Source organism: Balaenoptera acutorostrata, chromosome 16 (assembly GCF_949987535.1).
Source record: "Balaenoptera acutorostrata chromosome 16, mBalAcu1.1, whole genome shotgun sequence".
NCBI lineage: Eukaryota > Metazoa > Chordata > Mammalia > Artiodactyla > Balaenopteridae > Balaenoptera > Balaenoptera acutorostrata.
The window spans coordinates 6733057-6760042 of record NC_080079.1 but is presented as its reverse complement, the minus strand read 5'-3'; the positions used below and the strand labels follow the sequence as shown (position 1 = coordinate 6760042).

Sequence of the window (26986 nt, the reverse complement as noted above, 5' to 3'; positions counted from 1 at the left end):
ACCCTGTGGATGGCATTCGGTGGCCCACCCAAGCCACCATATGCCGTGGTAGACTGCATAATGGTCCACAGACACCCAATGTCCTTCCTTAGGGGACCATTAGTCTTCACCACCACCTGGATGCTAAGCTTGGCCATGTGTATCATTTTGGCCAAAAAAAGTGAGAGGTAGTGTGTTTGTCACTTCTGAGCAGGAGCTTTAGGAGCTAGTTTACGGTTCACCAATCTCTTTGTTGCCCACCACCCCTACTAGTTCCAGATGCAGGTTGCTTCATCAACCTGGGTTCTAGAGTAAAAATTACCTGGACCAGTGAAAGTCTGTCCCAAATGTCACATGTGACATACTGCTACTAAATATTTGGAAATTCTTACCCCCAATTTTTTCTGTTTATCTTAAATTTATTTATTTTACTTGGCATCCCTAATTTAAGTCACTGACATCTGGGAATCATTTGTTTTGGCTGCATAACCCAATCATACTGGACTGATACACCAGCTGACCATGGCCCAAGGAAGGGCACCTGTGTCAACCTGTATGTTAAGCATTAGTAAGGCTTAATTTTGCCTTTACTTTCCAGATTAAAACACAAAACAAAACAGAAGCCACAGTTCTTCCTGCACCCCAGGGGATAATCCTTGGAGATCACTGTTCTAAGTTGTGGTCTGCAGGCCAAGGCGGTCAGACACTAGTAACTCACTAAAAACGCAGATTCCCCAGCACTGGCCTAGCAATACTGACTTAGCATCTGGAGGTGGTTAGAGAATTTGCTCGCTTAACAAGTTCCTCAGGTGATTCAGAAGCAAATTAAAGTTCCACTGGCCAGTGTTTGCAATTTGACTGTTTTAAAGACTAAGTGTACTAACTAGTACTCCGGGACCTGGGTACCAGTCCTGCCTTTGCTATGTAAACTACCTTTGCACGATATTCAACAGGTCAAGTCTATCCTCCTTTCTGGACTGCACTGCTCTCATCTAAAGAGGGACAGGATTGGCTCAGATAATCTCAAATCTCTCTTCCAGCTCAAAGTCCAGGACCAGGAATCAGAAAACCAGGGACTTTCAGTAACCAGCAGGCAAAGTACACAAGCGAGGCTGAGTAGGTATAAGACACTAGGTCATGGAGGGGACGGTGGCAAACAGACCGAAGGGCCCAAGCCTCAGTCTAAGTGCTCCCTGAAGTTTCCCTCTCTGCAGGCGGGGCTGTTCAGGAATTCCAAGGGCCCTAAGCATATCTGCCTTACATGCAACTGTAAAAGTTTTAGAAAAGATTTCGAATTTTGCTTTGGAAAGTACTGTGTGCTACGAGTAACTAAATGAATTTTTGATTGGCATTTCTCTGAAATCATCTTGGGTGCTGGGAGGATTTTTATAAGCAGAGAAAATCTAACATACAAATTGTTTTAGAATGGAACAAACTGTGTGAATACTAACTTTAATAATTAATGACATTGACACTGCAAAGTTTGTAGCTACTTCATTAAACATTTTAGCTTTCATTTTGCAAGATTAAAAATATGTATATCTTGGGGCCAACAACATTGTTTTTATGTCTCGAACATTTTGATAAGCATTTTAAAAGCCTGTTGGCACCCGTCATTTTACCTGCATTAGCCTAAGGGCTAAAACAGTTCTGTGGGCTGGTGCTGCTCTGGCGTCGGTAAAACAGATGATCAGACAGAACATTAGCCCTTGAGGAGCTCACAGTCAGCAAGGGAGGTAGATACAAGTAAGTAATTTTTCTATAAGGGGTCAAGTGCAGGAAAAAGCTACATACAAGTTTTGGGAACAAAGAAAGGGACCCTATGGGGTAAGGAGAGGGAGGTGTCAGGAGAGACTTTTTAGGGATGATACCTGTGACAGATGAGTCTTTAGGAATGAGCCAGATGAGGAAGGGAAAGGTATTCTAGGCAAAGGAAAAGCACCAGCAGACACAGGTTATGGGACAACTTGTTGAAGCAGCAAACTATAAGCAGTTCATTCATTCAGCAAACATCTCTTTAGTGGTGATGGCATCAGGCACTGGGGAGACAGGTAAACACGTGAGAGCACTGATTGGTTACAAGATCCAGGATAACTGCCCCTGCAGGGCAGAGCAGGCCACAGATGATGCAGTACACCTTGACGGGGGCTAGGGGCTGGGAGCTGGGGGGCAGGGAAGGAGGGGAAGGCAGACACTGGAAAAATATAAAAATGAACATAAATAAGTGTCTTAAAATGTGAAGTTCTGGAAGTAATGACCCATGTTTTCCCACATTATATTTCAATCACAGACATTAAAAACAATGATATTAACTTAAACCCAGAGCACATAAACGTTTTTGAAGAGGGAAAAGAAAAAAATTAATAAGCACTTAGAGCTAGAAGAATGTGTCAACTTTGTGTAATTCAGATGTGCTCAGTTTCTCCTGCCATCAGGGACCATCCTCCTTCACTACCTAAATCTCTCTAGTCCTGCCCTGTGAGAGGCCCCAGGATATCTGGTCCCTCCTCAGGTTTCCTTCCACAAACAGTTCCTGGGCGTCCCTGGTTCCCCCAGCCCAACGCCTGCTCTCATGGTCCCCTCGGCCACTGACCTCTCTTTTTCTGTGCTGCGTTCCTGGCTCTCTGTGTTTCATTCTTCTCGCTGCCTTTTCACAGGCTGTTTCCAGCACATTTTCTCCCTAAGCATTTATCAACAAGGGTTCAGGCACTTACTTCTCAAGCGGCCTGCAGTATATATGAGTCCTGAAGAAAGAATCACTGCTACGTCAGGAAATCCCTTCTTGCAAACACAGAATTATACAATAAAACAACAGAATTCAAAGATCATTAGAAGCTAAATTATATATGTATAAAAGCTTAATAAAATGACATTTTACTATAAAATAATGCATAATCAGAAAGAAAAATAGGAAAATGAAGCTTTAAAGAATAAATTTTAAATCATTTCATTTTACCCCGTAGATATGTTTTTATGGACATTGACACAGAAATAAACGTCTGTGAAATTAAGATCTTATCATAGGTTTGCTTTAAATTTTTTTTTTATCACAACATCACGCACGATCTTACAGTACAGGTACACTTACAGTACCATACAATGTGCAATTTAAATGTTCTTGAATATTCTTGAAAAACAATTTATTGATAATAGTTGCACAAGTTAATGGTATTATGTACCAAAAGTAGACTTAACCATCCTCCTAATGTCCTTAGACCTTTAAGTTGTGTTCAACTTTTTACTATAATGTAAAATAACAATGTGTTACTTGCAAAAAACGAAAAAGAATTAACTGCAAAATATAAACAGAAAATTATAGATATCAAAACCAATACATGTTGATTTAAGTGCTACAAAATATACTATGGTATTAAATTCACTGTTAAATATAAATCATAAAAATGTTTGTTACAATTGAAAACAATTTGTAAATTGAGTTTGCTAAGTTACAAGGACTTCTAAATCTGGAGATAATTAGTGTATTATCAGCACCTGATGTAAATTACGAATTGAGACAGCCAAATAATTGCAAAGGCAAAACTAATTTTTCAAGAAACTTTCAATATTTTACTGCGTAACAAAACAGTTTTATGAAGGCTGTGGCTGCATGGAACGATACGATACTGGGTTTCGGCTCAGAGGATAAGAGCCTAGCACCTTCGAAGCTTTAAGGCGGCCTTGGCTATTTCTCTACCTCTTTGCTACTCAAAGCACTGGCATCATCTCCTGGGGGTCTGGTAGAGATGCAGAATCTCAGGCCCCTCTCAGACCAACTGAATCAAAATCTGCATGTCAACTAGATCCCCAGGTGTTTCCTGAGCCCTTTAACGCTCGAGAAGTCCCTGGACCACCGGAATGCCCTCTGCTAGTTCCCTGGGGCCCGACAAATACGGGGCTCTCCGTAGATGCTCCAGGCGTCACTAAGCAGCAAACTCTGCACCTCTGGGGGTGCCGTCTCCTCTGAAATCCATCCCTTCAGCAAAGGCGGAGGGCCTCCTCTCCCCGCGGAGCCCCGCCGCTCCTACACTCGGGACCGCGAGGCCCATGCACGCACTGCGATGAGCGGACAGGACGCCGAGGCCCGGCTGGCTTGAGTCTGGACGGCCCCTCACCTGGGCATGTCTTTCCCTTCCTGGGCCTGTGAGCCCGCCTGCAAACCGAGGGGGCACTGAAAGCTGGGGCTGGAAGAGTGCTGACACTTCACAACTTTACGTGCCGGGAGCCGCTGGTTACACCTACAGCCTCTCTTCCCCGCCCACGCAGAGATGACCTCTAAGGCTTTGACTCCGCCCAAAGCCCAAGTCCCGAGGACTGTTGGCCAACAAAGACCGGCGTGCAAGGGGTGGAGCCTGGGAGTCAGATAACGCGAGAGGTAGTTTCCCTCTTTCATCGGCGCACGACAGTTCCCGCCCCCGCCGCGAAGCTGGTCTCTACCGGGGGGGGAGGCGGGGCCGGGCCTCTGGAGCAAACGTCGCGAGATTTGAACGCGTCCGCGCCAGTTCTTCCTGTCAGAGGCCGGAAGTGCGGGGCGTATCTGGCGCCTGCTCTGCTGGGCAGCGACGCCTCTGGGCCCGGCTCTCTGCGACGGCTTCTCTGGTCGAGCCTCGCCTGGCCTTGCCTCGCCTCACCTGGACCGAGGTGATGGGGGACTCTAAAGAGGCCGGGACCGAGGCTCCGCCGGCCGGGACCGCTGCTCGGGGAGGGCTCAGCCTCTTGTCCCAAGGAGAGTCCGAGGAACCTTCAGCACAGGTGAGTCGGCGGTGGGGCGGGACCTGCAGGGCTCCGTGGGCTGCGGGCCCGCTTGTCCCGGGAGGGATGTCACGGTTCCCGGCGGCTAATGGCGCCTTCTCCACGCCTACCCGACGGCCCCCCAAACGGAGTGGAAGTCCGTGTGCCTGTCGGTGAGTACTCAGGCATGTACTTGCAGGTCATTCGTATCAAAAGCAGTCCTGGCTTCCCAGTCGATGATAACCGACAGGTGAGTTAGACACGACCTCCGCTCTCAAGGAGCGTACGTGTAAATATGTGGTTCCCAAGTCGGCACCGCCTTGCGGAGCTGAAGGGAGAAGAGAGCGAGCTCACCGAGATGGCACTGAGCTAATTAATGTTAGAAGGGCGCAAAGTGTTTGCCAGGCCGAAGCGGGGCTGCGTGAAGGAAGGTTGGAAGAGTTAACTTAGACCCTGAGCTTTCTTGGGGGTGTGCAAGTGAAATCTGTGCGCACCCCCCCAGGGACTTGCTATGAAGTTAGACATTCAGAGTATGTGTGTCGTAAACTGACTAATCAGTTTCTAAACGCTTACTTAAAAACAAAAAAGGCCCAGATATCTCACCACAAACTTTCTAAATGACGTGTGTTATTGAAATTGAAATACATCTTTAATATTGAACAGAGGTTTTATTAAATTTTGCGCTTAGTTAACGTGCTACTCTTGACTCCTTGGTTTCTGCTTCTACACTTTCTTATGAATGTTTTAAAAGATAGTTCGTTTGGCCTGTTTCCTAGCTAATAACCGTACTCATCACACTCCTTGACTCACCTTTTTTTCTTTGAAATTATGTGAAAAAGAGCTAAGTAAATGGTACACATTTACGCTCACATTTATTAACTGCTGTTAGTAACACGTAGTATATGTTCTTGTAAGCCTGATGTGGTAGGGTTTTTATTATTATTATTAAGGTGGGGTTTTTTTATTCCTAGTAGTGTACGTTAAAATTTCATTTAATATTTTAATCAGGGATCAGCTTTATTTCTTGGAGGCAATGAAGTGAAGAGCCGCGCTGTGGTGAAATACTCTTCTGCCCCTCCTCGGACAGCATTTGCACGCCTCCAAGAGAAAACAGACTTGAAACTCCCACCTGCCAACTGGTTACGAGAGAGTGCCAAGCTAGGACCAGCAGGAACTACCATTCTTGGCAACAGTAGGAAAAGCAAGCCATTTTCAAGGTAAATATTAACTGATGGCATTTTTACCTGTCCCTCAACCCTCCACCTTAAAACTCTTAATACTTGCTGTTCAGTTTAATTTGTAATGCTCATCAACGTGCCAAGATTTCACTTTGGTAAAAGATTATATTTGACTTTCAATGTCCTTTTTCCCCCTGATAATAGGACTCTGTTAAAATATGAAGATATCAATCGCATGTGCTTCTTTCAAGTCTGCATCATGTTATTAACAAAGATGAGTTTTGACCACTAAAATTCCATCAGCTATTTTAATTTTAGCCGATTTACATACCTTTTCAATATGTGAATGCAGAGAATCAGGGTGGCACATGATGAGGAAAACCCTTAACACTGCCTAACCTGTCCTGTGGAATTTTTCATTAAATGGTGGTGGATCATCTGGGCTGAAAAAGCAGTGATGTAAAAACACAGCATGTCGAGTGATGTACACCCTTGACTTTGACACTTGCTGGTGGTATTTAAAGTTGAGAGAGTGGCCTGGGTCTTACAGAGAAAAATGTACTGATGTCCATATTCTTGTAGACCGTTTAATGTATGGGGTTCTCTTTTTTCCTCTCAGCGATTGAACCTAAAATATTTCTGCATAACATATAGCAAGAGCCATAAATACACTAGTACCTTATGTGCCAGTAGTTTGGAAATTATCCTAATGACTCAGAAAGTAAAAGTTATATTTGTAAAATGTTGCTTGTTTGTAGCATTATTTATACTAGCAAAAAAAAAATTGGAAATAGTCTGCATATCTTCTTTTAGAAGAATGGCTTAATAAATTATAGGTCAAGAGAATTCAATGTTATAAAGTGATTTAAATGATAATTATATTGACTGTGTACAGACACTGTGCTGAGTACTTTATATGTTTATCTCATTTCATTCGCACAACAACCCTTTGAGTTTGGTACTGTTAACTAACTTTCCTGCGGAAAACTGAAGCTTGGAAAGGTTAAGTAACTTGCCTAGACCACATGGTAAATCATCAGCATGCTTTGAAGTGAGGCAGTCCTAAGTAAGTATCTTGACTCTCTGCCACCTACTAACTGAAAAATGGTGACATCAGCTGCCTTTCAGGCTTGCAGATTATAGATGTGCCTCATGTGGTACCTGGCACAAGTTGGGTGCTCAGTTAGCTGTTTTTTCTCTTTCTGGTTGAATTGGTTTCATGTGCATTTTTTTCTCATATACTTTTTAAAGGGGTAGTAGTGTATATCACTGGGAACATAATCCCAGAGACTAAAATTCTGATAAATGTTTCTGTTGCTATTTTTCTCATCTCCCCACCTAAAAAGAATAATAACTCGAACTGACTGTTTTCTATTGGATATTTTTTAGACTTCATGACTACAAAAATAAAAATAATTGTTAATTGTTTTTATTCTAAATATTTATTATTAATTGCTTCTATTACTATTCTGTTATTACTATCTTTTATAAAATCCAAGATGCCATTGATTTTTAAGTCACCCCATTTTAATTTATTTTTTCTTGAACTATAGTTGATTTACAATGTTGTGTTAGTTTCTGGTGTACAGGAGAGTGATTCAGTTTTATATATATATATATATATATATATATACACACACACACACACACATACACACACATATGTACATATTCTTTTTCATTGTGGTTTATCACAGGATATTGAATATAGTTCCTGTGCTCTACAGTAGGAACTTGTTGTTTATCCATTCTATATATAATAGTTTGCATCTGCTAATCCCAAACTCCCAATCTATTCCTCCCCCACCCCCCTCCCCCATCGGAACCACAAGTCTGTTTTCTATGTCTGTTAAGTGATGCCATTATTTTATGTACCATTAAGAAGGAAAAACTAGCCAACTGTAATGGTGATAGGCATACTGATTTCGGAGGTGTTAGAATGTGAAAAATGTGTATCCAAGAAGCGATGAAATATAGTATTCTATTATAAACAATACCTGCACCGCCATGAACGTGATTTTTGTGGCCTTTGTTTTCTCCTTCAGCTTTGGGATGGCATACGACTTTATTGATTCAGTGGGAAATGATGTGGATGTTGTCTCTGACTCTGAAGTAAGTGTCCTTATTGCAAATGTAGTTGGGATGTTTGTGCTGGGGATTTATAACCTGCTTTGTCTGCAGTCTTGGAAAATTAGTGATGACATAAGCTACAACTATCTGATTATTGAATACCTTTTTTATTAAAGTAACACTGTTCACTGCATCTTTCCTCAAAGAGGAGGGAGCAACCCCCCAAATAGTGGCAGTGGTAATTAATATTAGTATTGATGGTTGTGTTTTAATGATAGCAGTTTTGATGATAGCAATTATAATGTTGGGTTATGTAATGTTACTAGTTGGGAATTAGATGCGATACTTCTGGTAAAATCTATTGATCCTTAGTTGGCCAATTTTATCTGAGATGCTAAAAGCCTGGGTCAGTGCAACAGTGTGACCTGTACATACTTTATGAAATTCCATCGTGTACAAATAAATCTTTGACTGTCATTTACATTAACACAGGGTGACTGGTAAAGTGTAGGTGATTCTGGTTCTAAAGCTCTGTCTTCTATGTGTTTATAAGTAGCTCTTTGTGTAAAATACAGTTTGTATGACCTTAAGGAAATAAGGTTTATTATGCTTTAAAGTTGAGTGAAGTTAAAATTTGAAAGATTCCAGATCACACTACAAAGGTCTTTCTAAATTGTTTTTTCCTCTTGATTTTTTTCAAGAACATAAAAAAGCTCCTGAAGATTCCCTACAGCAAATCGCACGTGAGCATGGCAGTGCACCGCATAGGAAGGACTCTCTTATTAGACGAGTTAGATATTCAAGAACTATTTATGAGATCATCTCAGGTAATACTTGAAAAATAACAAGAAAAACACTATTTTAACAACTTAAGGGAACTAGAAATGTGATTTTGTTTCAAAGAAAGGCCAGAGTTGAAACGTGGTTGAGTACTTCAACCAAGAAGTGAAAAGTTTCACTGAAGATGAAAAAGCTTTAATAAAGAAAAAATAGAAAAGAGAACGGTGAAGAAACTTAACTTCATTGAAACCAACAGCCAGGATTCTTGCAAGGAAAAGGGTGAAGTAAATGAAGAAAGTTGTGAAAAATCTGAAATTTAAGGGACTGGTTAAATTTTTGAAAAATCCTTTGATGTCTCCATTAAAGACATTTTCATGAAACATGGCTGCCAGGAAATGTGAAAAATGTTTAAAAAATTATTCCTATGAATATATAGTTATATTAGAATTAATTGGTTCTCTTCAAGTAGAGCTTCTCAAACTGTATGTGGTGAATGACTATTCCCCCCGTTATTTTGTAAAGTATAATAATATAATAATATTGCAGTTTCTGAAAGCTTACTCGGTACTTCTGTATTTACCTTGTCATTACAAATAGTTCATGGTTGCAAATAGTTCATGGTCTTGCCACTCCCGTAGTCTACTCTTTAAAGAATATTCCTGCAGTGCTTTGATATAGGAAAATAAGTTACAGTGATTTAAATTGACGTTTAAAATAAATGTTTTTCCATTTGAAAAGACCACAGTTCAGTTCAGTCTGTATGTGTCAGCCCCTGGGCAGGATCTTGAGAATCACAGTACTTGCTTCCTAACGGCTTATAATTTGGGGGTTATAAACACACAGATAATTTTAATGCAGTGTGCATAGTGGGACTGATTCCAGGCACTGAAGAACATGTTATAGAGAAGAGTCACCTCTCCTTGTCTGGCTTAAGGAGAGGAGGAAGACAGGGAGATTTCCTAAAAGCGGTGATAGGGACTGAGTCTAGAAAGGTAAATGTTTTACGAGTGTAGGTTTATGAAGCGGTATTTTAAAAAAAGTATTTCCTATAAGAGGGCAATAGGTAACGAATTGTTTTGACGGCAAGCTTGGTTAATTTATCAGTTTCTTATGTTTGTTCTATTTATCAATTTCTTATGTTATTCAGACTGGTGATTGGACGTGGTTAAAAGAGTTTTATCAAAGACTTATTGATCAGAAGTGGCAGAGGAAGAAAAAAAGCAAAGAACACTGGTATCAGAAGGCTATTCTTTCGAAGTTTTTATATTACAGGTACTTGGCTACTTGTTTATTTTTATCTTAAGAGGAAAAATGAAATTCTGATCTAAAACGTAATTTGAAGCCAGGAAAAGTAATTTAAGTTTTGCTGCTATTATTGTTGACATTTGCCCTATATTGCTTTTTTAACGAGATTTGTGCTTGATTATAGAATCTGGTTTTTAAAAACCGGTGGCCTGTTACATAAAGTTAACTTCAGTAACAGTGTGGTATTTTTTCTTTCTGATTTGGCCAGTATCAACGGTGATGGAGCTGCTCAGCCTGTCCCATCTGCCACAGAACAGCAGGAATCGTCCAGCGCAGATCAGACAAACGATTCGGGTGGGGCTTCCTGGCCCGCCCCCTTTGAAATGCCTTCTTCAGTCTCTGAAGACCCCGGTGCTTCTAGCCAGGTTAGTTAGTACCTAGATGCTAATTCAGCAAGCTCATCTAAGGAGACAAAATCAGTTATTCTGTTAATAAAAATAGACGAATCGGAGTGAAAAATATTCCATCAATTTATGTCTTCACAGTTACAAAAAGTACTTTTTTTAGTTTTTCAATATGGAATTTACAAGGGCTGTCGTGAATGGCTAGATGTGATGTTTTTTAAGAAATAATTCAAAAGCATTTAAAAGTTTTTATCACATTTAAGATAGCTTATCAATATTTTTATCGATACTGATTATCTCCTTAAAGTCATAAGGAGATAACGGTATATTTAAACTGTAGAAATATTAAATGCCTATCAGATATTGAGACTCACAGGCCTGTTTGTAATTTAAATACTGATCTTCTGCCTTAACTTTTAGTCAGATTGTTAGGCCTGAAATAGCCCTGCAGATTTTCTAGATGAAGTTGTTAAGACTTAAGCTACATTAATGTTATAAAGCTTTTAGAAAGGAAGAGAGAGTAGACTGTTACCTCTTTTGTCTCTTATATTCTTGGTTCTTATTGTTCATTTGTTTTTGTCCTTATTGTGTCTATCAAAGAATAAAAATAACTCCGTAGATGTAAATTGTGCATGTTTATTTTTAGGAAAATATATTGACAAGCTTGAGGAAGGTAAAAATAAGATCTTTAACTTGGTAAATTGTGTTTTTCCTCTTGCTGTGTATTCTCACACGTTGAACATTCAGCATTTGTCCAGGTACTATCTATCGTCACACCTTATAAGGTTATAGGGGACAAATAGCTTTAACTTGATTTTAGTTTTAGTAGGTTTTCAGATAGAGATGCGTCATTAAACTATGTAGTGACCTTAATTTTTTTCCAAAGTTGGGAAAACTAAGGAAAAGGAAGGGAGTAATTACCGTGCCTGTCCATATAGTGATAACTGTAGGAGGTGGGTATGTTACCTAAATGAGAAGGGACGTGGGTGCTGGGTGCTAGGAGGGTCCCATGTCATGACTTGGGTAGTGGTTACATAGGTAATTTGCTTTCTAATTAGTCATTATACTATATTCTGTATTATTTGTTTTATGTACTTTCCTATATGTGATTGTACTTCACTAAAGGAGTTTCTAAAAAATTACTTAGTATTCCTTGACTTCAAAACACACACATTATAAAAAGACCACATAATAGAAATACTAGTGTTCGACCACCCATTTCCTCCTTTATGAGCCTTATCATCTGTCCTTTAAGGGTTACTATGAAAAACCTTGGAGGCTTTTGAGAATCTGCAGACCTGCATGTGGAGGAAGTGAACTGGAATCTACTTAATGCCTCTTAGGCCATGTACTTTACTCCACGTGTGGCGTATAAATTTGTTTCATCCTTGGAGCTGCATATGTATTGTGTTGATGGTATCATTTTACAAATAAGTAAATAAAGCTCATAAAAAGTAGATGTTTGTCTGTGGCCACAGAGCTGATGAAGTTCCAGCTAGGGTTTGAACCCTGATATTTCTGACTTCAGAGGCCTGTTCTCACAGCATTACTCCAGTGTGCCCATGTATTCCACACATTTAGAAGGGCCCTGTAAGCAGTCGGGTTGTCTTAGCAATGGCGTATTCCTAAGTAGAGCTACCCTGCCTAAAAATAATCTTTTACAGAATACTTTTTATAACATATTTAAATCTTTAAATTTCAACATTTAGAGATTTATTTTTGTTCGTAAGCTATCACCTCACGAATTCTTGCTCCCAACACTGAAACGGCTAGTTTGAGGCCTGTGTTAGGCAGTAACAGAGTTTAAGTAGGTCTCTGTGGTATGGCCGTGGAGCCAGACCTTTATCGAGGACATTATAACCTAGAGCCCGAACTCCCACTAAAGCAGCTACCTGGCAAATACAGTTTTGGGGGTTGATAACTTGTCTGTGTAAATAAACAGTATAATAAATGTTTGAAACCCTTTAAGGACCCTTTGAGAAGAAGACAAGACATGGCAGAAGCACTGGAGATTACCCCCCCATGCTTGCAGTTATACGTACTTTGCAGGCGGGTGCTAGGCCTGTTAGCACACACATAGGAATAAGCAACGCACACACATGCTCACGTGTGCATGCACATATGCATGCTCATCTTGGTTTAAAGTAATGTTTTTTAATGGCAACTGCCCTTATGGTTGGAAAGTTGAGTGGTGGACTGCATTTACCCATGTCAAAGATTCCTCTTCCTATGTGTTTTCAAAATATATTCCACAGAATCTAATAAGAATAAGAAAGTGTTATGAGATCAAATAAATGTGAGGACATTGGCTTATACAGAGGCGAAGTAGGTTTTCCAGTGCAGGACCTCTTAGGGGCTTTTTAATGGTAATAAGAATTGTTACTCTCCAAAAGCAAATCCTTGGTAAGCAGTGTTTTTCAAACCTGGCTCTAGAAATTTTTCACCCAGCGACTAGACTTCTGTGAAACACACACTAGGAAATGTGAAACTGGAGGCTGTTCTGATGACCAGTGTCTCAAAAATATGGCTGAGGTTTCTTAGGAATTTTTTAATCCAGTAGGGACGGGGTATGCTGAAAGAGCAGTGCTATTCTGATTCACCCAAAAAAAGAGGAAAGAAAGCTTGGAAAGCTTAAAATAATCTTTCATTGTTACTTGAATAAGATCTAAATGTGATTAGCTTATTATAGTAACCGATAATTAGGAGCTGAAGTATGTCACCCAGTGATGAGAGTTAATGATTTGTATTAGCCCTGATTTACAAGAGTAGATTTGAGGTGTACACTTTGAATGTTTAGGTGATACTCTTTAACAGTAGGCCATTTTAAAGTAATTACGGCAGCAGAATCACTCCTTATCCTTGCACTTTTCACAGGGAGGTGAGCCTCTTGAACCCTCATACATAGTGGGGCATGTGGCCTCAGCACCTAAAGAACAAACCCTGACTACTTTATTCAATGACGGGGAGAACAGTCAGGTACGCTTTTCGTGGTGTCCAAGGTGAGACACCTAATCCCGAGTCTACTTCGTCACTTAAAAACTAGTCTAAATTGGATTCATAGGGGAAGAAATCCACTTGATCCTGAATCTCTTTCTAAGCATCTCTGTGATCTTAGAGCTCTGTGGCTTTAATTTACCTTGTCTCCCTTGTCTTTTCCTTTTTCTAGTCTTTCTGTGGATCATGGGGGGAGATTACTGATCTCCTGTTTATTATATAACCTTTCTATTTGATTTTAAATCACAGGGTCTTAAAAATGATTTTGCTCGGAATATTTTATGGACGTTTGAAGACATACATATGCTAGTTGGCTCCAACATGCCTATATTTGGAGGAGGCAGATATCCAGCAGTCAGCCTACGTCTCAGGTAACCAGGCTTGTGTCCCTTTAGAATCAGCCTTCCATCTGCTTTCACCTCTCCATTCCAGCATCGTTTCCTTTTTAGTTTTTTTTCACTTCCCTCCTTGCCCCACCAGTTGAAATGGCTGCAGTAAGGAAGGAGTGTTTTGGCAAATGCTGAAAGCCCTCTGGCTGGCTTTTCATTCTAGTCCTCAGTGAGTGGAGTCAGAGATCTGCTGTGCTGACCTAGTCTTAAGTCTGAATCTACAGCTTGTGAGAATATAATGTAGTTTATTTAACTAGTCAAGGAGATGGTCTCCCAGCTTTCTGTTAACTAATTGTGAGCATTTGTTTAATGTTCCAGGTGTATGTGTTCGTACTAGTCCGTGTGAATTCTGACTTGGGCACTGTGGTGCACGCTGGTCAGTCTTTCACTTCAGGTTGTGTGAAGAGCGTGCAGTAGGCTCCCGGTCATCCGCTCTCATAGTTCCTCCTATTCTTGCTGAAAACTCTTACGGACACCCATTAGAAGTCCAAGAAAAGCTTGTGGAAGGATGTTAAGTACAACACACCACATAAGCTACATGTGCGTGTCTCATCAGAAGAGAAAGCATAAATGGCATTCTCCAACTAGGGAGAATAGATTAAAATATTTTAATGGGGGAGATAAGTCTCAGATGATTGATTATGGAACAGCTTAATTAAATCAAATAACGCTAGAAATGTGTATTTTTAGGGATAACAACAAACCAATTAATGTGCTAACTGGAATCGACTATTGGTTGGACAACTTGATATGCAATGTACCAGAGCTTGTCATGTGTTTTCATGTAAATGGAATTGTACAGGTAAGATAGATACAGTGTGACTTTTAAAATAATGTCTCAAATACAGATTGGAGCAGAAAGTACCTCACTAAAGTTTTTAAGGCTCTTAAATACTAAGGTGTATTTTGGCAAGGAAGATAGCTATGGATAAACTCAAATTTGAGTGTTTTCACGTTTGAGTTGGTGATATCAGAATTCTAGATATTATAGGAGTCTAATTTTACAGGTAATTTGTGGGCAGGTCATAATACAGTACTAAAAGCTATATTTGTAGCCAGAGAACTGTAATTTTAATGCCAGGCACCCATAGTAATTACCTGAAAGTGTCTAAACAGTGGAGGTGTTTAGTCAGTATACAAATACCTACTCAGTTTATGCAAAGTTTTAAGGAAAGGCCCCAGCATTGCATAAAAGTAAATAGTTTATATAGCAAATTGTTATTGAGCATATTCTATTTATGAGGGACTTTGTCCCCATCAGAAATGTTGGAGGAAAAACGATAAGGTTTGGTCACTACTCAGAACGGTTTAACCTAATGGGAAATAAGAATGCGCAAAGAGAAAAATTGGAGACAGTGGGTGAAGGATTCAAAGTGTAGTGCACAGAGCAGTCTGGATGATCGGAGAAGGGTGAGATCACTTCTGTTTTGATGTGCTCGGTTTTCCAGCTGATTTGTAGTTTCTAGTCTTAGAGTACTTCAGAAAATATGGTAAGAGGCCTTTAGGGAAGTGTAAGCAGAAGACAAGCTAAAGCTACAGAGGCGCTTTAAAAATCATGATAGTAATAGCCTTGCAGCCTTTACTCTAACTGTTGCCTCCACGCTCCATGCTCCATTTCTGTAAAGGAATAGAGTCCATAGCTCAAGGGGAAAAGAGGATATACTGGAGACACCGCCCAGATGACTATAGTGTCAGGGGAAAGAAAAAGCCAGAAATACATATTTTGAGAAAGCTTACTGGGCGAAGTCTGCCTTCATTTACCACCTTCCCAGTTGAAAACCATTAGGGTAGAATAGAAGAAAGTGTAGAGCGTGACTTGTTCCATGGTTAGGACAGAAATGAGATCCTGCCTAAGTGTGTGCTTCAAAATCTGGTGATGACTCCCCCTTGAGAATTATCCCTGTGGTAAACCACCACATTGCTGGCAGGGATGGGTCAGATTTCTTTGGAGTATCAGGGCAGAAAAAAGACCAAAAACCAGTGCCTTAAACTCTCATGCTGCGTAGGTCTCTAGTTGTGGGATTTGTATATTTGGTCACTTTTTTTTTTTTTTTAAGGATTTTCTTATTTATTTATTTATTTATTTATTTATTTTTGGCTGTGTTGGGTCTTCGGTTCGTGCGAGGGCTTTCTCCAGTTGCGGCAAGCGGGGGCCACTCTTCATCGCGGTGCGGGGACCGCTCTTCATCGCGGTGCGCGGGCCTTTCTCTATCGCGGCCCCTCCCGTCGCGGGGCACAGGCTCCAGACGCGCAGGCTCAGCAATTGTGGCTCACGGGCCCAGCTGCTCCGTGGCATGTGGGATCTTCCCAGACCAGGGCTCGAACCCGTGTCCCCTGCATTAGCAGGCAGATTCTCAACCACTGCGCCACCAGGGAAGCCCTGGTCACTTTTTAATAAGAGAAGTGTTGCTGTGTAGGTTTTCTCTTAAACTATGTTCTATCTGTTTTACAGAAGTATGAAATGATAAAGACAGAAGAGATTCCCAATTTGGAAAACTCTAATTTTTCTACTAAAGTCATAAAAGATATTGCACAGAATATTTTATCATTTTTGAAATCTAATTGTACCAAAGAAGGACATACCTATTGGCTATTTAAAGGTAAACTAATTCTTGAATGAATAGTAATTGATTTGAGTGGCAACTGTAAAGTGAGGTTTATTTGGTTTTTTTGTTTTTTTGGTTTTTTCCCAGCAAGTGGCAGTGATATAGTGAAGCTCTATGATCTCACTACTCTTTGTGAAGAAACTGAAGACAAATACCAAAATCCATTCACAATGCCAGTGGCTATTCTCTTATATAAGTGAGTGCTTTAAGAAGTTAAGATGAAGAATTAGCCTTACTTACAATTTTTAAGTGTATAGCCACATTATATACGCCAAGGTTTTAAATACCTTTTAGATTTTCATAGTTTAAAAAAAGTGTATGTATGTATGTATATATACACCTATATACTGTTCCAAAATAAATGGGGAAGAGGGGAGGGCAGGTGTATAAAACACAATATTTAGCTGTTTCTTATGGCCCTTATTCCACTGGAAGGAAAGAAGAGCGTGCCTAGACTTGAGTCTTGTAGAGAATGATGAATGGGGAGTAAAGTTGATATGAACTTCTTTTAGGGTTGCTTGCAACATGATGATGAAGAAGAATCAAAATAAGAAACACTATGGGACTGTTAGAACCCTGCTTCTGAATTGTGTTAAATTGCTGGACAAAAGCAGGCATCCTCAAGTAAGATTAACATATGCTCTCTAAAAGAATTCTGGCATTCCGATAGAGAATTGTTGCCTGGACATTAAAGCCGCCTAATTCATAGCCTGTAACTGCCCAATGGATCCAGTTTGGTAGCCAGGTACCGCGTGTGGCTCTTGAGCACTTAAAATGTGCTTCATCTGAATCGAGATGTGCTTTCAATGTAAAATACACACTGAATTTTGAAGAGTGTGTGTGCGTGCATGTGTGTACCCATTACATGATGAAATATTTTGTTTATTGAGTCAAATATTTTGTTTATTGAGTTTATTTATTAAAAATTGATTTCACCAGATTTTACTTTTTTTAATGTAGCCACTAGAAAATTTTAAATTTTGTGTCTGGCTCACATTTCTCTTGGATAGCACTGTTCTATAAGTTTAGAATTCACATAATTTTAATAAAGTAGTGCTGTTTTTCCTTTGTATTATCACTGTTAGAAGGTGGGAAACTATGATCTCTTGAAAGATCCATTTACATGAATGTCAGTATGAATAAGGTCCACATCCTGTACCTCAGTATATAAAAGCATCTCTTAAAACAACCTCAGTTCTGTGCCCATGGTTTTACACCACCCTTATTACCCTCAGGTGTCTGAATTTGACAGCTGTATGTTTCAGTGTAAGGATAGTTGTTGTGTCCTGTTTAAGTCAGAAGAGATACGTAGTATCTGTGATTTTTTTTTAAAGATCCAAGTTCATTTTAATTGTGGCCACGTGCAGTTTGGAGATAAAGATTATCCTAGAGACCAAACCAGGATAAACTGTTCTTGAAGAAAAATGGCAAAGCAATTTCTGGCTTAAATATCTAATTGATGATTAAGGTGATGGTGGTTAATAAGTTAAAAATAGTGTTAAGGCTATTGCATGTCTGAGACTAAGAATTACTTAAACAGTAGAGTAGAATAAATGCTGATTTTAAGAGAAACCAGATTTTCTGGACTTTTTCCTCATTAAGCTAGTGGAGGTTTTCCCCCTGAAACCATATTAGTTGCCTATTAAAGATAAACTAATTAGTTAAACTAATAAGTTCATAGCTTGTAAAGAGATAAACTAATTAGTTCATAGCTTGTAAAGAGAAATTCTGGTTTCTTGGTTGATGAGGAGTGATGTGTTGCTAACATTTTAGTTATGACACTTTACACATGAAAACTTGTCTCCAGTGAAATACATTTGCCACTTTTTCTTAAGAGAGAGGGGTGGGAATGGAATAATTTTAGGAAATAAACATATCAACCCATGAGGATTTTACAGAGTACGTTCAGAGTATTGGTACTTTGAATCAGGAACATTTCAGTGTGTATTAACAGTCTGTGGTGGAAACAGCCTGTCTGCAGGTCTCCTAAAATTTGTTAGTACAGTAGTAAAATTCATTCCACTTTAGAATGCTCAATTTTGATGAGTTACTTATATTTTTTTTCTTTTTGTAAGATTATTGCTTCAGCCAATTACATGCTTTCAGAACTTTTCCAATTGGATGAACCTAAAAAAGAAGAAAGTTCAGAATCTCCATTAAATGAGAATTCTGATGAAAGTTATAGTGAAGAGGAGGAGGAGATGCCAGATAGTGATGAAAACGGATCCTACAGCACCTGTTCCGATCCATCAGATGATAACAAAGCAGTAGCTATAATTAAGTCTGTTGGAGAATTGTCAGTTCCAGAAAAATACAAATCCATTCATCAGATCAGAGTAAGCATATTGAAATTTGTATTAAAATTTCATCAATGGAAAAACAAACAATTGTTAATTGAATACAGTTAGCATCTCAAAAGATGGCATTACTTCAGTAAATCTTTTACGGTCTAGGGTCTAATAATCATTAGCTCTATGAATTCTGAAACTTGGTTTTATAATTGTCCCAGGGTAACTGATCCACATGCAGACCTATGGTGGGCTGATGTGTAAATGACATCAATATGTTAATTTTTATGTGGGAGATTTTCCTTTACAGTGACCAGTGTGCAGCCCTGGCTGCTCACCGCGGTACTTCTTCCTGGTTGCTGTGTTGCTGGGAGACTGAATGTATAGGTTGCTTGGTGAATGTAGAACCAGAGCATACGGGTGGCTCATTGATCCATACGTGGAGAGATCTGGCACATTGTCCCTGTACTACAGGACGGTACTTTTCAGTGACTGTGGCCATGTCAGCTGGATTGGACATGTCTCTTCTCTGGTCACAGCCCGATAGACCCTAAGAGCTTCCTGCCCTTTTGGTTTCTGTTGGTGTCGATTGTGTTGACTGTCATACCATCCATCTTTTTCTAGACAGTGTAATTATGTTTCATTTTTCTAAACTATAATTACTTTCCTGTCATATTTATAGATAATCTCTTAACTTAAGCTCTGAGTTTAACTTTCAGATGGAAATTTTATATCCAGATAGGTTTTTAGAGGACACCTCTGTGTCACCCCAAAACATTGCCTGTCCTTCTGACCTTCTCTTCCTTCATTTCTCCTCTCATTTACTTTAGCCCCACTGCCTTTTTTTCTGTCTCTCATAAACCGTCTTTCTGAATTTTAGTGCACTTGCAGCTTGAACCCCGCAGTACAGTAAAAAAATGTTTCTGATTATAAACAGAAACATTGATTGTAAAAGGTACCTGTATTTGGGAAATTGCATTGTAACAGAACGCAATTACATTTGGAGAATGGTATGCTTACAGATTTTTTTTTTTTTTTTTTTTACAGAGACAGCACTTTCTATCAATATTGAAAGCACTCAGAAATACAGTCATAGTATTCATATAAACATGTCTTTCGTGGTAGCTTTGCCTTATCTCAGTACTTTTTGAAGTACAGACAGCATGGCTCCAGAGCCCCGGCCTCAGCACTCGCTCACTGAGTGCTTGAACACATTACTTAACATCTGTGTTTACTTCTCTGTATAACGAGAATGGTAATTCCAGCCTCATAAAATTCACCAAATGGAATGCCTCGCAGAAACTCTTACACATGATATCACTTAGTAGATGGAGGCTATTAACTGGTTCTCCTCCTAATTAAGTATATAAATTATACAGTGAGACCATTGGCAATACTTGTTAACTTATTGCTAAATTGATGATATTGTTAACTGTGTGTTACCAAGAACTAGTGCTGATTAGGAGTCAAGCTCACCCATCGGATTAGATATACATTTATTTAAAACATTACTCCTCCCATTCTTGCTTTTTTTGTTGTAATAGAATTATTTTTTTGAATTTTAAGTACTTAAAGCAACACGTATGCTGGAAGATCTTTTTAAGCAAGATTTTTGTTGATGCTTATATCAGTTTACTCTGCAATTAAACAGTGCATTAGCCTTAAAATGTGAGATACCTCACTGAGCTGAATATACAGAAAATTCCAAAATTATTGACTTGTAGAGTTTTAGTAATTCCCAGGAGATGGAATTTGCATATTGGTGCATATTAATAATTTTAAATGTTTGTTTCTGAAGCCCAGTTGTGCGTTTCCAGTTTGCCATGACACAGAAGAGCGCTGTAGACTTGTGCTTAGCTACGTTCTGGAGGTAAGTTTCAGTGTAGACTGCACCGTTTCAGTAAAATTTGTACTTGATATGCAAATAGTGTTTGTTTATTGGTGCCTAAATGTTATTCTGAGTGATATTCTACTGTGATTTTCACCCCCTTTAAGCATAAGTTGAAAATTAATGTCTCCTAATTTTCAGGTCAAATGTAGTAGTTTTTTAAAGTCTGTTTTCAAAATTTAAATTCTCCTAAATGTATCTAGTAGTCCAGATATTGCCTTATATTTAGTTTCCAGTTGGTGTTCAGTGACATGTATAGTAAACATTTCTCTTCTTTTAAAGGGTTTAAAATCTGTGGACAGCAGCATCAAAAAAGAAAGTGACCTCCCTGCTGCTGACCCCAACACCCCAATCCCACTAAAATATGAAGATGAATCCACAAGGGGGGGTCCTGAGGGTCTGGAGAAGCAGATGGCCTTGTTTTTGGACAAAAGTAAGTTGAATTGAAGTGCAAATAAGGCCTTTTCAGCGGAATAATATAGTAGGCCTTTTCAACAGCAGACTTAGGTCAATTAAGGCATTCATTGAAAGGAATTCAGAGAAAGGATATCATGTGAATGGAAAGTAGGGGAAGATATCCTTTCATTCGAAATATAAAATGAAACAGGATAATTTCGATCCTTTATAGATAATTCTAAGAAGAACATAAGGAACCTGCTTCCTCCTGTTACCTGCTGTGAGGAACTAATGCCTTCAGCGCGGTGGGGTTCTCCTGAGAAAGCCCCTCTTCAGTAGACGCAGTCAAGGATTTAAGCACAAGGACTTAGGAACCAAACCGCACAGCTTCAGATCTCGGCTTCACTAGGGCAGGTTGTTTGACTTTTTTGAGCCTTGTTTTCTCTCTCAAAGTAGAGACAATAATAGTCCCTACTTTAAAGGGCTGTTACACGGATTCAGTGAGTTAATGTATGTAACGTGCTTAGAACTGTGCACATAATGAGCACCTTAGGAGTGGTAGCCGTTGTCCTCTCACGGCACTTGAATAAGCTGCAAGAATCACTTATAAAGGGTCTGATTTGTTCCTCAAGAACATCACTTCATGAGGAACATGTGGACTTTGAAGTCAAAGTCCTGAATTTCTCGTTTATTTTAATCTAAGTTTTGTTTCTTTTTCCAACCTTATCCCCCTCCCTTTGTTTTTTTTAATCGGTTTCAGTTATTTTAAAAAGTGTTTTGAAAGCCTGTATGTTTAAAATAGTATCAAGTGCTTTCTAAAAGGTCTTTTCTTCCCTTCATGAACATAAGGGGGCGGGGGGCAGCGTGCGTGGCAGGATTCATTTCCCCAGCATTTATGTAGTGCTTCCTGTGTGCCAGCCTGAGTCTACCCACAGTGAGGAGGACCACACCAGCACTTGAGACCCCTGTCTCTCTGCTTCCTTCATGGTGTTCTCTTCTCTGAAATGCCTTTTCCGTCTCCTCCTTCCTCCCCATCTCAGCTGTTGAAAATCCTGCTCTTGTTTAAGGTGTCCGTCCTCACCTCTATCCCCAGAATTCCTTGGTTCCCTCACCACTCTGTCCTGTGAGCACTTAACTGAAGCCTGCCTTAGTCATCGTCAGCTGTGTCTAATGGTTTTACACACACACACGAACACACTTGTGAGCAAAACTTCATCTTCTTCATCTTTGGTTTTCTCACAATGCCTCACACACAGAAAATGCATATAGTAGCAGAGGAAAAAGAAATACATGCACAAATAAAACCATAAGAGACTAAGTACTTTTCATTGCTTCGAAAGACTCAAGTGTTGGAGCTGATCAAAAGATGAGACATCTTGAAGCTGGGAGATGATGGGGGGTGGGTTCCCACAGCATTTTGCTCTTCTCTCTGTCATTGCACTTAATATATTTTGTTGTGGTTTATGTTATTGGCCCATCTCCACCCCTGGTCTGTGGGGTCTTCAAGGACAGAGGCCATATAACTTCATGTCACTGTTTCTGGTGCCTAGCACGGTGCTTGGCACAGAAGTGATCATTTGTTGGCTGAAGTGGGTAGTAATGGGCTGGACTTTAGAAAGTATTCCTGGTGGAGGAAGCAGTAAACCCAGATGGGATACAGGAAAAACAGGGTCTATGTAGGCAACAAGCTGCACCTTGATTTTGGTTGGTGGAGAGTAGGCGTGGAGTACAAGGAGGTAAGACTAAAAAAAATGGAGCTCAGGAAGCGGGCTAAGATGCTGAGACATGATTGAATAAGTGGTGAGACGCCATTTTAATGTTTTAGAACAGGAGTTCCACTGTGATTAAAGCTGTGCTTTAGGAAGGTGAACTTTTTGGCAGGTCGACGCATAGACTAGAGAAAGAACGTAGATGTCAGTCATGAGCTTAGTTATGTTAGTGACCCTGAAAGAGTGACAGAGTTGACAGCTGCGGGGAAGCAGGCCTTCGGAAATCCCAAGTGAGAATGTCAAAACACTGCTATTCTACTTCATTGCATTTAAGTAGTAAAATACAGTATTTACCAGTTTTGTTGTAGCTATTAATTGTACCTAGGCCTGGAGTGTTTTTATCAAGAAGCAAAATTTTTTTTACAGTGAGACTTATATTCAAATAAAATGTGCTGCCTTTTTCCCCTCATGTCGTAGTGGGCTCCCTTCAGAAGGGTAATTATTCCAGTCAGTCTGGAATGATCCCTGGTTCTTGGCAACATAAAATGAAACTCCAGCTGATTCTCAAGTCATCAAAGGCCTATTATGTTTTGTCTGATGCTGCCATGAGTCTTCAGAAATATGGAAGAGCGTTACGATACATTAAATTAGCTTTGCAGAGCCATGGTAAGTCACTATAAATGAAAATATTTAATAGGCATTGGGAGGAGAGAATGGAGAAGGCATCTGAATCACAGTGAAATTTTAATCCTATTTCTGTTTTAAATTTAATTAAAAATTTTTTTTTCTAGTATATGTTTCCTAGTATTTTCCACTTTGGTTTAACATCGCTTCATTTTGAAATACATGAAGTCATATGTGATATCTGACATAAAATAAACTTAGATACAGTGGTACAAAGCTTTCAGCTGGTAACAGATTTTCTTAATTTTTACTGTATTCCTTCATTTTTAATATGCTGTGTTTTTTCTCCTTCCTACCCTTTCCACATAGATACTTATTGCTGCCTCTGCACCAATATGCTTTCTGAAGTGCTGCTATTTCTTTCTCAATATTTAACACTCTGTGGTGATATCCAACTAATGCTGGCCCAGAATGCAAATAATAGAGCGGCACACCTTGAAGAGTTTAATTACCAAACAAAAGAAGACCAAGAGATATTACACAGCCTCCACAGGGAGTCCAGTTGTCAAGGTATGCCAGTGAGACTCACCGTTTGATTCAGAAAAATGCCAGAAATGTTAGCGTTTCGGTATTGCTGTTTTGTTTCATCATTTCTTAATGTTAAATTGAACATGATCCTGTGTGTTTGTGTATAAAGTGGTTTTGAAGTATTTTATAATTACTAATTATACAACTAGAACTAATTAAAAAATAGTCTCTGGAGACAATCGTATTGACTTTTTACACTTCTCTTTTTGTAAGGTTTTTCTGGGAAACCCTTTAGTCAACTAACCAAGCCATGATTTTCTTTTGAGAAGGAGTAACAGTTGGTAAAAGTGGATGAATTACTTTTTGAATGGTTCACCTTTTGAATGGTTCCTGAGGGCAAAGATACAGTGATCATTATTTTTTAAATGTAGTTCACAGCTGTCTGTTTTTGGAATTGTCAGATTTTAAACCTGGAAGATAGGAGAATTTAGTCTGTAGAGCAGTATCCCTCCCTCTTAGCTCGGTACAGTTATATAAGCACCTTGCAATTAGGGCAGTAAATGAGACATGAAGTGCTTTTGTAATGTATCATGGAGTTGTTTTATTATGCTCTTAAATCGTTTATATCACTTTATATCCACATCCCAAAAAACTTTGGACTGTTAACATCTTGAGAAGTATACTGGGGGAGGAAATGTATTATTGTGGGGTTTTTTTGCCCTCTTTCTTCCCTTCTCCCCTTCTGAGTTTCTCAAATAATCATTTTATTTTAATAGACATGGTGATAAAATCCTTAGTTTGTTTTTGCCATTCCCATCATGTTAATTTCATATAAGGTACTTCTTTGTAAGAGTGATGTGCTCCTTGAAAGTTATCAGCAGGAGTACTACCCTTTTTCTCCCTTGAATTTTTGGGCCCTGCACCTGAGTTTACTCCAGTCTCCACTAGATGGCACGTTTAAGTCTTTGAGAGCTTATCTGTCAGCTTCTTCAGTGACTTAAACTTACATTGGCAAACTCTAATGCACATAACTAGTCTCTGTAGCAATCCGAACTTTATTTCAAGAACTGTTTCCAGTAATTAAAAAGGAAAAAATGGTTTACCTTGTATCAGTGGACAACTTTAGGTCTGTACCAATAAGCAGTGGACCTGGTAAAATCTGGGTCTTGGGAGTTGTTTTTAGGCAGGAAAATATTTCTTTTAATCCAACGTTAATGCCCCAAGAAAATATAGTTTTTAAAATAAATTCAGAGATCTTTTCTTTTGAAATTTAAAATTTTAGTTGTATTAATTGAATCGTACTATGTTTATACTATATTGCATATTATAGTATAAACATAATTTTACTATATGTTAGTTTGTCTTAAAAGTATTAGATTACTTAGATACTAAGGAAGAAGCGTTCATATGACTCATGGTGATGTTTCCTTTTTTTTCTTTTAAGGATTTGCATGGGCAACTGATTTGTCTACGGACTTAGAAAGTCAACTTTCAGTTAGTTGTAAATGTTATGAGGCTGCTAATGAAATCTTGCAGTTTAGTGACTTAAAAAGTCAAAATCCGGAACAGTATATACAAGTATTGAAGAGAATGGGTAACATTAGAAATGAAATCGGTGTCTTTTACATGAATCAGGCTGCCACATTACAGAGTGAGAGAGTAGGTGAGTACGTCTCTGGGGTCCTGTCTTTATTGCCTGCTCTCTTAGAAAATCATGCTGATTTTACATGGTTCAAGCCAAGAACTGTGGCATTTGATTTTATGTCATAAAGGGGTGCACTATTAAAGAATCTTTTATTATTAAATTCTCAAGGAATAAAAGTAGGAAAAGACATTATTTCCCCTTGGGAGTCATCATTTCACTGTCCTCCATCCTCCATCTGGTCAGTTCAGAAGTGAGTTGGACAGTCAGCCATGTGCTAGGCTCTATACTGGATGTGTAATTGGCTAAGACATAGTTCTCCGAGCTGAGAAGCCAGATACGAATACAAATCTCTGAAAAATGCTGTAAGTACAAATGCCGTACAGTAGAGGAGTGGGGAAAGGAGACGTTCCTTGAAGTTATGGCGTTCTTGGAAGGCTTGTGGGAAGAAGGTGTAGTTTGGGCAGATTGCAACATGATGTGATTGCAGCAGGCAGATGTGGGAAAGGTGGGATGTCTCAACCAGAGTAGGCGGCATTAGGAAGGAACCAAAGATATAGTGTCCAGTGGGTGTTTAGAGGAGCAGCGAGTGGTCTTCAGTGATTCAGGCAGAGGGGGTTGGATTCATCTGCGCCCATGTTGAGTTTGAGAAGCCAGTGGACATGTACGTGAATGGTATGATTTAGTAGTCAGTTAGAAATGTGTGCTTAGAGCTCTTTGGGTTAGCAAGGCATAGGTTGGGAACCATTCACATAGGGGTGATAGTTGAAGCCATGAGAATGGGTGAAACTGTAGAGGCTGTACACACAGCATGGGAAACCAAAAGGGCCGAGATAAAACTGAGGACAGCAGGTAGGTTGAATAAGTTATTGTGTGCCTGTTGATCTGTGAGCTGTACTTGGCACAGGGATACAGAGGTCATTGCCGGTGGGAGACCCTGTGCTTTTTTGTTGTTGTTATTTATACGTATATAATACATTTTTAAAATTGAGATATAAGAACCTATGCTTTTAAGGTGCCTCTGGAGGAGGAAGTTGGTGGAGGTGTATGAAAAGTGGTTGTCAGAAACCTAGGAGAATTAGAGAAGACACAGACTGTGCCTTTTGAAATACATGGGACCTTGTCTTTTGAATCTTTATAAAATAGTGCTTTGCTCGATGTTTTTATTTGCCTGCTTTAATATCATCTGGTTAATAGAGAAGAGGACTCCGAGTGTTGTGTCAGTCTGCCTGGCTGCCATAGACTAGGTGGTTTCAACAACAGAAATTTATTTCTCACAATGTGGAGCTGGAAGTCCAAGGCAGGATTTCTCTGAGACTTCTCTCCTTGGCTTGCAGGTGGCCACTTTCTTGCTGTGTCCTCACCTGGTCTTTTCTCTGTGTGTGTTCCTGACGTCTCTCTCTCTTATGAGAACACCAGTCATTTTGGATCAGGGTCCCCCCTTATGACCTCATAAATGAGACCTTAGTCACATTTGTGGTTAGGGCCTCAAAATGAATTTGGGGCGGGGGGCGGGGAGACACAGGTGTGATGAGAAT

General features: G+C 39.5%; 2 protein-coding genes across 23 annotated transcripts in view; one reads left to right on the top strand and one right to left on the bottom strand.

The window, feature by feature from the left end:
- Window positions 1-4326, bottom strand: part of TEX36 (testis expressed 36) — a 50371-nt gene extending 46045 nt beyond the window's left edge. For 4 of the 19 annotated variants that reach the window (XM_057531330.1, XM_007173285.2, XM_057531332.1 and 1 more), the window contains exons 1-3: window positions 4092-4326; window positions 2573-2723; window positions 1851-2018 (exon numbers count right to left, since the gene is read on the bottom strand). The gene's annotated coding sequence lies outside the window, so the exon portion shown is untranslated. Of the gene's footprint in view, window positions 1-1850; window positions 2019-2572; window positions 2761-4091 lie in introns of all 19 variants that reach the window. The other 15 variants (XR_009005714.1, XR_009005716.1, XR_009005715.1 and 12 more) reach the window with 13 other exon arrangements.
- A 175-nt stretch (window positions 4327-4501) lies between these two features.
- The window catches only part of EDRF1 (erythroid differentiation regulatory factor 1), a 39739-nt gene continuing 17254 nt past the window's right edge, over window positions 4502-26986 (top strand). For 2 of the 4 annotated variants that reach the window (XM_057530969.1, XM_057530968.1), the window contains exons 1-18: window positions 4502-4728; window positions 5716-5924; window positions 7931-7997; window positions 8657-8782; window positions 9883-10007; window positions 10249-10405; window positions 13259-13360; window positions 13628-13749; window positions 14458-14569; window positions 16220-16367; window positions 16461-16569; window positions 16886-16997; window positions 18449-18709; window positions 20460-20531; window positions 20832-20982; window positions 23132-23320; window positions 23648-23848; window positions 25251-25469. In XM_057530969.1, the coding sequence (XP_057386952.1) occupies window positions 4621-4728; window positions 5716-5924; window positions 7931-7997; window positions 8657-8782; window positions 9883-10007; window positions 10249-10405; window positions 13259-13360; window positions 13628-13749; window positions 14458-14569; window positions 16220-16367; window positions 16461-16569; window positions 16886-16997; window positions 18449-18709; window positions 20460-20531; window positions 20832-20982; window positions 23132-23320; window positions 23648-23848; window positions 25251-25469 (2590 nt within the window). In that variant the 5' untranslated portion in view covers window positions 4502-4620. Of the gene's footprint in view, window positions 4729-5715; window positions 5925-5948; window positions 6952-7930; window positions 7998-8656; window positions 8783-9882; window positions 10008-10248; window positions 10406-13258; window positions 13361-13627; window positions 13750-14457; window positions 14570-16219; window positions 16368-16460; window positions 16570-16885; window positions 16998-18448; window positions 18710-20459; window positions 20532-20831; window positions 20983-23131; window positions 23321-23647; window positions 23849-25250; window positions 25470-26986 lie in introns of those variants that run through there. The other 2 variants (XM_057530971.1, XM_057530972.1) reach the window with 2 other exon arrangements.